The following is an 11,797-nucleotide window of genomic DNA, read 5'->3' on the forward strand; positions in this document are numbered from 1 at the left end:
CTTCCGGTCCGGTCCACCGGAATTATTCTTGCTCAACTAAATTAGGTTTTCTCACCCGTAAATCGCCGATGAAGTCAGGTCAGCAGACGAGAAAAACATGGTCTGACCGCATTCTCGGGGACCTGGATTGCAGCCAGATAGGAGGTTGTGAATCTGGAATCTGCGCTTGTCCGTCCTAGTGCCGCCTTCCACGCGGCCATGGCATTTCACCTGACGCAAACAGGAATCAAGCGACAGCAGACCACGAAATTAGGGAAATTGGTTTATTTAGCGAGCCCTCATCAATGCCTACTCTTAAAAAAAAAACCCAGGTGCCCCCAAGCCAAGCGGCCAAGTCATGCTATGCGTGCTGATATTTCGAGCGCCCGTCTTGTTGTCATCCGCCCCGCACGTGGAAGCTTGCCAACATTCATTTCTGCGATTGACCACAACCTTGAAATTCACCTTGAGCTATTCATGAGACTGACTTCATTTGATCATTTACACTTGATTTAGAATAACATTGTCAATTGAACAACTTTTTGTTACATGCACACCGGCGATATCCTGGAATCTTAGTTTCGACACTCACCCAAAAGCGAAGTGAGCGGCCCCATTTCCTTTCTTTCCTCACCCTTAGAAACACCCCATTTATTCCATTTCCTTGTGACTCAGGGTAGTATACACGAGATTAAGCTTTCACCCAGATGTTAGGCCCAGCCCAAACGCCCTTGAGCATGAATTTATAAATCCATGGAAAGAAGTCCTTCTTCAGATAGTAGAACGAGCGGCGTGGAACTCCCTGGTTGATGCCTAGCAGGCCGCTGAACGTCTCCTTAGGCACTCCATCGTACTTGAATTCGGCAAGCAGGACCTTTCCATACTCGGTCACGAGAGGGCAAGAAGTGTAACCGTCATATGCAGGGTCCAGCTCCTTTCCATCAACAGATCGTAGTAGGTTGCGAACTAACACCGGTGCCTGGGAGGTAATAGCTGCCATTGTCTTGGACGTAGGCAAGGAGGAAGCATCGCCAACAGACCAGACATTATGGTATTTGCTGTGGCGAGTCGTGAAGGCGTCCACGTCGACCAAGCCAGCTTCGTTTGCTAGAGCGCTGTTCTTGACGAATGCATGGGGGCCCATCTTCGGCACAACATGCAAGAAGTCAAATTGCTTCTTGACTTGCTCTTTTCCGTCAACACGGGCAAAAGTGGCGGTATTTCCATCAATAGAGATGAGATCGTGCTGGAAAAGACCCTCCACACCTCTCTTCTTGCGTAGATCCTCGAGCGTTGCGCTGTATTTTTTGACACCAAACATTTGTGGTATGCCGGTAGCGAAGCTAATGTTGATGGGAGATTTTGAGGTGGTATCATACAAGCCGGCTCGCTTCCAGTAATCCAACGCGAGCCACATCGTCTTTTGCGGGGCACCGGCGCATTTGACGAGGCCAGTTGGTTGGGTGAAAAGAGCGGTGCCTTTGTGGAAGCTTTTGACGCTGCGGAAGACCTTGTCGCATGTTTCATAGCCATAAATAGAACACACATGGGAGTCTGGGTTGGCGAGGGCCTCAGGCAGACCAGTGATGCTTCCGAAGTCAACGTTGATGCCAGGGACAACCACGAGCTGGTCGTAGCTGACCTTGTCGCCGTTGCCTAGTGTGACAAGGTTGTCGTCTGGGGCGAAGGCACCAACGCTTTCGCTGTAGAACTTGAGCTTGGGGTCAATCAAGCTCTTCATAGGCTGTCGCAAGTCCTCCTTGTTTTTGAGACCGGCGGCGACCAGGGTCCACCCGGGCTGATAGTGATGCCACGCGGCGGGGTCGATGACGGCAATGTCATCTTGAGCGAATCTGCCGGATCGAAGAAGCTGATGACTGATGGCGAGACCGGCTGTCCCGCCGCCGACCACCACAACCTTGTGACTCTTAGCAGCGGCAGTCACCGGGGATACCGTAGCAAAGGTCCGGAAGGCTGGAGCTGTCTGAGCTGTCATGGCCAAGCGGCCCGCTGAACGAGCTGCCAACGTGACGCGGCTGGAGAACATGATTGGCAAGGAGGAGATGTGATGTGAGAGACAATGATGAAGGAAGAAGAGAAAGGAGTTCGAAAAGAAGGGAAAATAAAAAAAAGGACCTGGAGAGTGAGATGGAACAGCCAGTGCAACATTGTGTCTGGCCTCGCGAAATTGCGGACGGCAGCATAACACGGTGGGGCCGGCCGGGTCGGATCGTGGCCGATTGCCGTTAAGCATAGATTGCCTTTACGAGGCGCGCAGCCAGGTTCAGGAGAGCGAGATGCGTATTTGCCTTTATCACCATGTCCGTGCTGCTGTATCACAAGAGTCTGACGCTCCGGAACTCGGTAGGTAGTCGGGCGCGTCGTCGCCGACGAGTCCCCCAGGTCCCCGATCCTCAGCGGTCAGGTCCCCGAAAGCGCGGGACGGAACGGGTGGACGATCAAGGCATTGTGGAGCCACTCTTCAGCTGGAACTTTTGGCGCTATCAGCTCTATTTTTAAGTTTCATACTGACCTCTCCTCCCTTCGTTCGTTCCTCGTTGATCATCATCATCATCGTCATCTCAATTCGCCATGAAGTCCATTCGCCCTCACATCGGCGGTAGCTCGCTGACGCGGGGTCTACGCTGGGCGCTTCCCGCAGCGCGAGCCCCGCTGCTCAATGAGTCGAGGAGGCACCTCTGTGGCGTTCGCCACCCTGAGAACAAGGCCGCGTACACTACCCAGAGCGTGTCACCAAATGGTTCTTCTGTCAATACGGCAATTTATCGACCATCTCCAAGGAGAGCACCGGGATGTGTAGCAAGCAGCGTGCATCCGCTCGCTACCACAAGCTCGCATCGTGCGGCCCAAAGTCGAGCTTCATACAGCACCGACGCACCGTTGGCGGGGGAACCCACTGTGCACGACGTCTTCGAGACTAAGACGAGCACTTGGCAGTACGTGGTTGCTGATCCATCTACGTCGACCGCAGTCATCATTGACCCGGTGTTGGATTATGATCCGGCCACGTTGGTCGTGGCCACTCACACCGCCGATGCGCTCCTGGCCCTGGTCAAGGAAAAGGGCTACAAGGTGGACTGGATTCTCGAAACACACGCTCATGCAGACCACCTGACGGCAGTATCATATCTCCAGAAGCAGCTTGCAAAGGAGCAAGGATACAAGCCTTGTGTCGGTATTGGGAAGCGCATCCAGCAGGTCCAAGAATTGTTTGGGGGAAAATACGGAGTTCCGGCAGACGAGTACGGACGCGTTTTTGATAAGCTCTTTGACGACGATGAGGTGTTCAGCATTGGTAAGCTGAGTGCGACGGCTATGCACCTTCCTGGCCACACTCCCGACCATATGGGCTACAAGATTGGAGGTAAGACACCCGCAGCAGCCCATTTTTGTGCGATAGCGACTAACATGGCTTCTTAGACAATGTATTCTGTGGTGATTCTCTCTTCCACGCAGACCTTGGCACCGCTCGTTGCGATTTCCCGGGCGGCAGTGCAAGCAGTCTTTTCAACTCTGGGCGCAGGTTGTTGAGCCTGCCAGATCATGTCAAAATCTGGACGGGCCACGACTACCCCCCAGAGGAGCGCGGCGCGCCTGCACCTTGGATGAGCGTGAAGGACCACAAGGCTCAGAACAAGCATCTACGAGACGGCATCACCGAGGAGGAGTTTGTGGCCCTACGAAAGAAGCGTGACGCCACGTTGGGAGAGCCAAGGCTGATCCATCAGTCCTTGCAGGTGAACATCCGCGCAGGGCATTTACCCAAGGCGAATGAGGCAGGTCATCGGCTACTCCATGTTCCGATGAAGCAGAAGGGAGTGGGATGGTAACTGAGAGTCGATGTACAGTGAAATCCTATGTACTTTAGTAGTCGTTTGAATCTGAACTTGAATCACAACTCGAATTTTGGAGAGTCTAGCGCAATTCTTTCAGGATAGACCTGTACACTTCTTTCATTATCTTGCCGGCGAACTCCGATTAACCCACCGTATCATACAGACGGACCATGCGGCGGCCGTCCCATATTAATGTGTCCCGCTCATCCGCGATCAGCCCCACCGATTTCCAGCCGAGCCGGTCGATGGTTGAGCAAATTTGAGCAAGAATTAGAAGCAGTCCATGACGGGAAACTCGTATAATGACGTAGAGGGAAAGCTCCCGGCAAATTGTCACCCATACATGTGGTTTCAAACTGATTTCTAGTAATGCCGCTCCCTTATGCAAGCATCTGCTACAGTGAGGATACCCGCTATTCCGGACAGTGCCTACCCTACAACCCGTGGCCGTCGGCCTTGCTCAACCCCGGGCCCGGAACTATTTACTCATTTAGTATTCCCACAAATCATACAATAATTACGAGTATTCAAAATAAAATACTAGAACATATGGCAAGTTATCATCACAGTATATCGAGGACCATGCAGCGAGCAGGTGCTCGCGACTGGATTCAGAGGTCACACAGGAGGATAGTCGGATCATCACGATAGCAACCCAATCGTCGACGTCGAGCTTCACTGTGCATGTCCATAAGAGACTGCAAAGGGTGCACACTAGGTTGATCAGCGATAAAAGAATTGCTACTGTATAAGGAACGCAGAGAGAAGGACAAAGGAGCTAGGGAGCGTACTTGGGAGCGATGTTAAGAAGGATCCATTAATAGGCTCCGTTGCAATGCAAGCCACCAGCAGACCAAAGCTACATTTGCAAAGCGTTGCAGTACCAATCTGGGGTTTGTATCCAACTAATGGTTTATAGTGGCCTAGCTCGTTTGTCTACCTCGGCAACATCTCATATAGCGTGTGAAGATGTCGATTGCCGGTGCAAGGCGTACGATGGCTTGCAGGGCGCGAAACAGGTCGCAGGGCGTCATCGCAAAACGCCCCATACCAAGAGGACACTGGGGGCGAAGCATTTTCCATGCGTGCATAGGCTTCGTCGAAGTTCAAGCACTATTGCTCATACTGGTTCAACCAACCAAAATGCGTCGTACCGTTCTAATATGCAATCGTCAGCTTTGCTTACTTCGCCGCTCCTACAAGGCGATAAGCGTGCGAGTCTTTAGGAGTCGTACACGGCCGTTATTGGATTTGCTACCCAAGAGAATCAACACCCTGACGAGAATGGCTTCTCAGTTCCGAATTGTGCAGCACGGTGTGAACTGTTCGCACACGCGCGAGTAAGTTGGAGCAACTGCTGACGGAGATATGACCAGGTGATGCTCGCAGTCAAGCAGTAAATACCACAGAACAATGGTGAATCTCGGCCGGGGGACGTGACCGTCATAAGTGCACATGCGAGTGGCTTCCCCAAAGGTGCGTCATTTGAATGAACTAGCACATTTCATCTTCATATCAGGTTCACGAGCTCACACCATGTCAAGGAATTGTATGAACCTCAATGGCATGACCACCCAATTGTTGGCATAGGCCATAGTATGGGAGGCACTCAACTGTCTGTTGTTTCAAGATACTCCAACGTTGGATATTGACTCATCGCAGAATTTAGGGCAGATCTATCATTAATTCATCCCGATTGTTACACTGTTTTGTATTGACGCGACCCGATCATTCCAATCCATATCGCAGTATTCCACCAGCCACACTCTCCACAAAACGGCGAGACGTTTGGCCATCGCTGGAAGATGCCCAAAATATGTTCAAAAAGAGCAAGCTCTATCAGTCCTGGGACCCTCGAGTCCTCGACGCATGGGTGCGGTACGGCCTTAGAGAGTTACCCACAGACCTATACCCGAACGACTCCAAAGACGGGAAGGTGACGCCCTGAACGCCAAAACATCAGGAACTCTTTGCTTTTCTCCAGCCACTATACTGTCAACGAATAGCATACTGACACCAATCCCGATCCGCTGCTGTTCTACCCAACCAATCAGCGACCCCTGCCATGTAATGGCCTCACGGTTTGCCTCACTGCGGCAAAAACGCCTTGTGGCGTAGTTATGGGGCGCTGAGACAATGGCCTCACACTTTCAGCGTATGGAGGGGCGCACCAATCTTTCCAAACGCGGGCTTACAAAATCAGCGGCCGTAGCCGTATCGAGCGTTTCTCCTTCTTCTTTCTTCTTTCTTCTCAGCACCCCTATGGTCCCTGAGACCTCTTGGGCCAGCTCTCTGGGCTTTGAGCCGCCTCCAACCAACGTTGATACAACGGCCAAGGACAGGGTCTTCCCTGTCCTCCTCCCATTTTCTGCAACAATGATGATCATCAATTAGCTTTTGTGGAAGCTATTGCGCAAAGAACCGGCGGCACCCGGCTCTTCTGCGTCATTTGTACTGCTTTTACCAACGACACGGAAAGCCAATTCTTCCAGGAATCAGACAACGAGTCGTTGCTGCCCGACCTCACTTCGCAGCACGGCGCCCATCAGCAGTTTCTGCCAACTGTTGATCCCCGCCACCTCCAAGTGATTCCAGAGTTGGATTTCCGACAGGCGGACTATTCTTCTTCGTCATCATCACCATCGTCATCCTTATCGCCCGTCGCCCCCGACTCCACCCGTGATTCAACCCCGGCCCCAGTAACGACTCCGGGATCGACTTCACCGTCCGCTCCACCGTCGGTCCCGAGTTCCAAGTCTCGAGAGGAGACTTGGGAATCTCCCCCTGTTGACAGCGAGAGATTAGTGCTCGCCACGGTGCCCGCCCTTCAAGTTTCGAGCACGGGAATAGCTTCCATGCGGCAGTTCCGCTGCGAGCTTGGCTGCAGCGACAGAGCCTTCCCTTCACGGCGAGAGCTTGAGCGACACCACAACAGCCGTCAACACCGGCCCACGCTGTACAATACGTTTTTGCCGGGAAATTCGCTGCAAAGCGCCTGTGGAATAGTCCTCAAGCGCCGCGACAACTACAAGCGGCATGTCAAGAAATGCGACCGCGCCATCGTGTGCTCGTTCCGATGCGACCGCGGTCACACGGGGGATGACAAGGACGCATGGTTGGCACACCTGGACAGCCCAGTGTGCAAGCCGCGACGGGGCGCACCACCACGTCGTCCTTAGTTATTTAGGACGACGACGACGACGATGATGATGATGGATGATGGATGAATAGTTTGACTGATCCTTGAGACTTGTCCCTTGCGCTCCAGCATGCCTCTAGTAGGCAACATGCATGTTGAATGTACGGGCCAAGTCAGACAAGGCGTTAAGTAAGGTCTCTTGACGTTCCCACCGCGCCTCGTTCCTCGACGCTGTCGAGAGCTCGACGCGCATAGACATGCTTCTTGAGCTACGTTTTTGTATATTGGCCAAGCGTGACGGGGCGGCGTGGAAATAACTGTCGAAGCAAATGTTGCAACAATAGACTATGATGGTCAAGAGGGGAAAGGGGGTGGGTCAGACTTCTAGCTTCCGGAGGATGTTGTTGAAGGGTCTGATGTCGTCTTCTTTGTTCTGCTTACACATTTTGTTGGAGGTTTTGCTATTTCACACCCTTGATTTTTAACATATCAAGGCCGTTCTGTTGGGTAACAACGTTTTGGGTATATTGTGGGAAGAGCGTTTAAATTAGTGTAATGAAACTCTGGAATTTATTTTATCACATTGTCGACTACGGCAAAAGCGGATTTCACTCTGTCACGGCGCAGTGACGATTTGGCTTATTGTAAATGTCAGACAGCCTGATAGGGACCGTTGAGATCTAGTCTGTTACTACAATGACGATCTTACGATATCTGGAACGGCTTCTAGGCCGGCTGCTAGGAACCCGGTCTGGACCAAGTCTCAGAGCCCCCGCAGGCCAGTCTTCCGGTCTCAGACCTCCGGACCTCGGGCCCAGAGGCCGCCGAAGGCCGACCTCATCATCGTCTATAAGACCGATCCTATCCCTTCAATAGGTAGAGAAATCAAGCAATTACATCGTCACTAAAGCTGTCTTATCCAATCTATCCTTTTTCTGATAGTAAATAGGACATTATCTCCTAAACTTATTGCTCTTAAAATTTCGTGTTGAAAAGTGACCTAAAAGCGATACCCAGCACCCTTCTGTTCTTCTAACGCCTATTCATATCTCTAACCACGGCCTTACATTGCCAGTCGTACCATGCACCTAAATCCTGGAAAGTAGTGATGCTTCTGCAATCACACAGCTTCGTGATGGGCTTTGTAGACTTTCCCAATTCCTTTCCCTTTCTCATCGACAGCCCTTTTCGCATCATCCAGAACGAGTCCAGAATCTCCTCACTCCACTCATTCATCCACTCATCCACCCATTCATCACGCTTGAGAAGCTCAAGTATCATTCTGACATAAAGAGCTTCGACGTGGCGTTGTCTGAATATTGCCTGCTCATACTTTAACGACAATGAGTATAATTGATTCCCCTTCTTCTTTAACACCCGGAGCAACCTAGTAACGTTTTCGGAGCCGTTCCTGATGATATACTTTATGTGCAATATCTGGGAGGAGAGTGCGTCCCATCGTCGAGTAAGGAAGACTTCGGCAGCATCAATAGACAAGAAGTTGGGGATATTCAGCCCATGGATGCCCCGATGCGGTTTCCTGCCGTCCTTGCGCTTGGAGGTTTGGTGATGACCGGGCTCGGTCTGAGGCGTTGGCGCTCCAGAACCGTTGTTTTTCGCCAACGCTTTACGGGGGCTCAGTGACTGATAATAAATGTCAACCCAGACGATATCATAACGAAAGGCATAGCAAGACACGTTGAATGGGTGTTCCAGCTTGAATGTTGAAAACTGGGGCATTCTCTCAGTCGTCTTCTTTGGAATGTGCTGCGCGATAGGAGCTGCATGGGATGCTTGGGGTAGTTCCCTACAGGTCTTCTGCATTGCCTGCGACTCGGTCGGGAATAAGAGGGGCGCATAATCCTTTGCATCACCCAATTCCTCATCTCTGTCGTAGTACGCACCAATATCGTAGTATGCCTCAAACTCTTCGAGTTGATCGCTCGTTATGGAGTCTGTGTCGCTGTTGTCCACCGTAAGATTGAATCCGCCACTTTTCCCAGATGGGCATTAGTTGTTTAGACCATAGTATAAGGGTGGGAAACATTGCGGACGAACTTACTCTTGGATATCGAGAAAAAGTCCGACACCATCCTCCTGCGATTCGAAGTGCTTCTGCCGAGGAGAGAACCCTCTCTTTGAACGCTTGGCATGCGTACCTCGCTCACAATTGGACTGACTCTTGAGCATCATAACCGGCTCCTGCCGAGCAACTTGGTGAGAGTCTGCCGGTTGCCTACCGCCTTTTCTTTGATCGCGCTGGTATTCCTTATCACGGAAACGCTGCCGCCGTGTTTTCCTCTTCGTGGAAGGGCTCCTCCTCCATTCTTTGCTCCGGCCCGGCCCTGACTTCCAGGCTGCGAGCCCGTCCTTTCCACGGGCCTCATACAAGTCAGACTGTAGGACTGGTTTGTCCCCCAGTTCAGTGACATCTGCCACCTCCAGCTCCAAGCCATTCACTGTAACGCGTCCAGAATCTTCAGGCCTTGCGTTCCAATCACGAACTGGGGGGGCTTCTCTTGAACCAGACCCCTTGCACAATCATAGGACGGGTCGTTGTCGCTAGTCTTTTTCTCGCCTGTTGTGCTGACCTTGATCTTGATGTTTCGTCGCCTGTAGTATAGGTAGGCGAGACGCTCCAGTGGATCATGTGTCCAAGAAGATAGAATACAATCATGCCGCCTACAATATGCACAACGCTCAATGCATAGTGCCTCAATGGTCTTAAAGGATGGACGGAAACTGCTTTCTCTAGCGGTTGGCAGATAGAGGAGCTCATAATCGCTGCGTGGAGAAGGAGATCCGTCAGGCTGCAGTACGCGAGAAGGGCGAATGTCCACAAAGGCCACCGTCGGGAAATATGTCAGCCGCATTGTGGTGGAGCAGTGTAGAGAAAAGGAGGCGTTACAGAATAGTTTGAATGAGGTGTATGGTAGACTACGTAGAGTCTCTGTCACGTCAAGGTGGAAGTTGGCGCTCCCATCCTGAGCCAGGCGCCTGCCGCGGACGAGGCTCGCGACGCTCTGTGGAAAGATGGTGACATTTTGAGGCCATTACAGCCCCGCACTGCCCTCATGCATGTCTTATAGTTCCCTCAGCTTCAGGCCACATGAGCCAATGAAGTCAAGATGATCCCAGCTGCGGCGACGCCACCAGCCAGGGCTCACTCGCATCAATCCAAGAGCCACTTGGCCAATAATTCTGCCTCGGCTGCGGTTTCAGTAGGTACTTGTTTGATTCGTACACCGTTTGTTCAGCCGACGGTCAGCAAAGTGGGCCTTGTCACACTCCGTGTTGTTTGAGGCCATTACCATCGCCAACCAATCATGGATTTAATGTGACACCTAAGAGGCCGCACTCATATGAAAAACCTGGGAGGAAAGCTTGCTGTACTCAGTGCCGGCTAAAGCTCCCAAAATCGGCCTACTCGGGGCCTTGAAAATAACTGCATGTCAATCCTGTGAAATAAGACGAAAGATGTTGCATGACCCTTACAGCGAAAGGGATTTCCACGAGTGCGAAGCGCCATAATTAGTTGATGTGATTAAGGGTACTGTACCCAGGTTCTCAAAATTGGGCGTTTGGCAAAAAGTGCAACTCGTCGGTCTCTGAGTTGAGGCCATTCGAACACGGTCCGCAATTCCTCCACACTCGGGCGGGATCTTGGTTCGTCTCCATGATGTGACAGCCTGCATTCGAACACTTGGGGTTGTTTCAAATATCCCGACCAGGACGTAACATAATGGGGCCAATCACAAGGCGATTGCAGTTTGGAATTGAGGCCATTGTGATTTCTCAACAAGGGACTGGTTGATGTCAGGCGCATGTCCTCCACTTACATGACAGACAACGTAACCCCAGTAAGTCAATCTAGGCCGCAAAGGAAATGACTCCGAATCTTGCATTCACAAAACATGTGTCTCCGGTGAGGCCATTCCCGCCTAGTCTTTCGTGGCTAGCACTCACGCGCCCGTATTGGTGATTTGTTTGTGAGGCCATTGTTTAGACGAATTCAGGATTGTGGACTTGAGGTTTGATTGAAGCTATGGGTCTGTATGGCGACGATCATATTTTATCTCTTCTTAAATGATGTCTGCTCCAGGTCCATGCCGCAGATATTGTAGACATTAATTCTCATCAGCATCAGAAGAAAGCCAAGCAGTTCAGCATATCTCCAACCTGATCCGAAATGTCGCAACCAACCAGGGATCCGTCCATGATCGAGTCGGCTCGCCGACAGGCATGCCCTCCGTCTTCCACTTCCCCGGAGCATGGCAAAGAGGTCACAGGCTACATCGAGATCATCACAAATAATGGTGGGTGAACTAAAATTGTTTCCTAACCGTCTAACTCCGTATTAGGTACCTTCGGAGACATGTTCTGGTCGAAGAGTGCACCGCCGAAGAAGAAGATCGACTCTCTGCATGTGAATGGTGATGGTTCAACTACCGGTACCGAGCCTCTTGACCCTATGGCAGGGAAACCAACTGAAGGCAAGGCACAGTCTGGACGGCCTAGCACAAACAACTAGGAGTCATAGAACAGAATGAGTGGAATTAGGCCCGATGCTAAAGGAATAGAACCCAACCCACCGCTTTGGGGTGAATTTTTTTTAAACAATTTGTGACCTTGACGTGCGCTTTTCTCGCTATATTCTTGAAGGGTATTTATATGCCTGCCTGTAATGTGAGGAGAAGGTGAAGATGCACACCACATCCGGGGTGCAGTGCAGGTGGTAGCGAAATAAGATGCAAATTCCATTCGCACTATGGATGGCCAAGCAAGGCTAGAACATAGTCCAGCTTATCTTAACATATCTTTT

The 11,797-nt window shown here is 51.4% G+C and overlaps 5 protein-coding genes across 5 annotated transcripts; 3 read left to right on the plus strand and 2 right to left on the minus strand.

The window, feature by feature from the left end:
* Positions 1-490: 490 nt before the first annotated feature.
* Positions 491-2,160, minus strand: BGZ61DRAFT_441546 (Sulfide:quinone oxidoreductase/flavo-binding protein). Its single transcript, XM_046244597.1, has one exon. The coding sequence runs from the start codon at positions 2,024-2,026 to the stop codon at positions 671-673; it is 1,356 nt and encodes a 451-aa protein (XP_046110878.1). The 5' UTR covers positions 2,027-2,160; the 3' UTR covers positions 491-670.
* A 347-nt stretch (positions 2,161-2,507) lies between these two features.
* On the plus strand, positions 2,508-3,910 carry BGZ61DRAFT_380720 (beta-lactamase-like protein). Its single transcript, XM_046242628.1, has 2 exons — positions 2,508-3,364; positions 3,421-3,910. Exons 1-2 carry the CDS (start codon positions 2,572-2,574, stop codon positions 3,828-3,830), a joined length of 1,203 nt encoding a protein of 400 aa, XP_046110879.1. The 5' UTR covers positions 2,508-2,571; the 3' UTR covers positions 3,831-3,910.
* A 1,742-nt stretch (positions 3,911-5,652) lies between these two features.
* BGZ61DRAFT_472454 (uncharacterized protein) lies at positions 5,653-7,015 on the plus strand (the record flags this gene model as incomplete). The annotated part of the gene is made up of 3 exons (XM_046248341.1): positions 5,653-5,772; positions 5,843-5,903; positions 6,231-7,015. 3 exons carry the CDS (start codon positions 5,653-5,655, stop codon positions 7,013-7,015), a joined length of 966 nt encoding a protein of 321 aa, XP_046110880.1.
* Positions 7,016-7,952: 937 nt separating this feature from the next.
* Positions 7,953-9,170, minus strand: BGZ61DRAFT_583923 (uncharacterized protein; the record flags this gene model as incomplete). Its single annotated transcript, XM_046256339.1, has 2 exons — positions 7,953-8,968; positions 9,038-9,170. Coding segments are annotated over 2 exons (1,094 nt in total), but the record flags the coding sequence as incomplete, so codon positions are not given.
* A 1,994-nt stretch (positions 9,171-11,164) lies between these two features.
* On the plus strand, positions 11,165-11,506 carry BGZ61DRAFT_527082 (uncharacterized protein; the record flags this gene model as incomplete). The annotated part of the gene is made up of 2 exons (XM_046253056.1): positions 11,165-11,291; positions 11,337-11,506. 2 exons carry the CDS (start codon positions 11,165-11,167, stop codon positions 11,504-11,506), a joined length of 297 nt encoding a protein of 98 aa, XP_046110882.1.
* Positions 11,507-11,797: the final 291 nt, after the last annotated feature.

The sequence above is a fragment of the Ilyonectria robusta genome (genome assembly GCF_021365365.1).
Source record: "Ilyonectria robusta strain PMI_751 chromosome Unknown BGZ61scaffold_2, whole genome shotgun sequence".
NCBI lineage: Eukaryota > Fungi > Ascomycota > Sordariomycetes > Hypocreales > Nectriaceae > Ilyonectria > Ilyonectria robusta.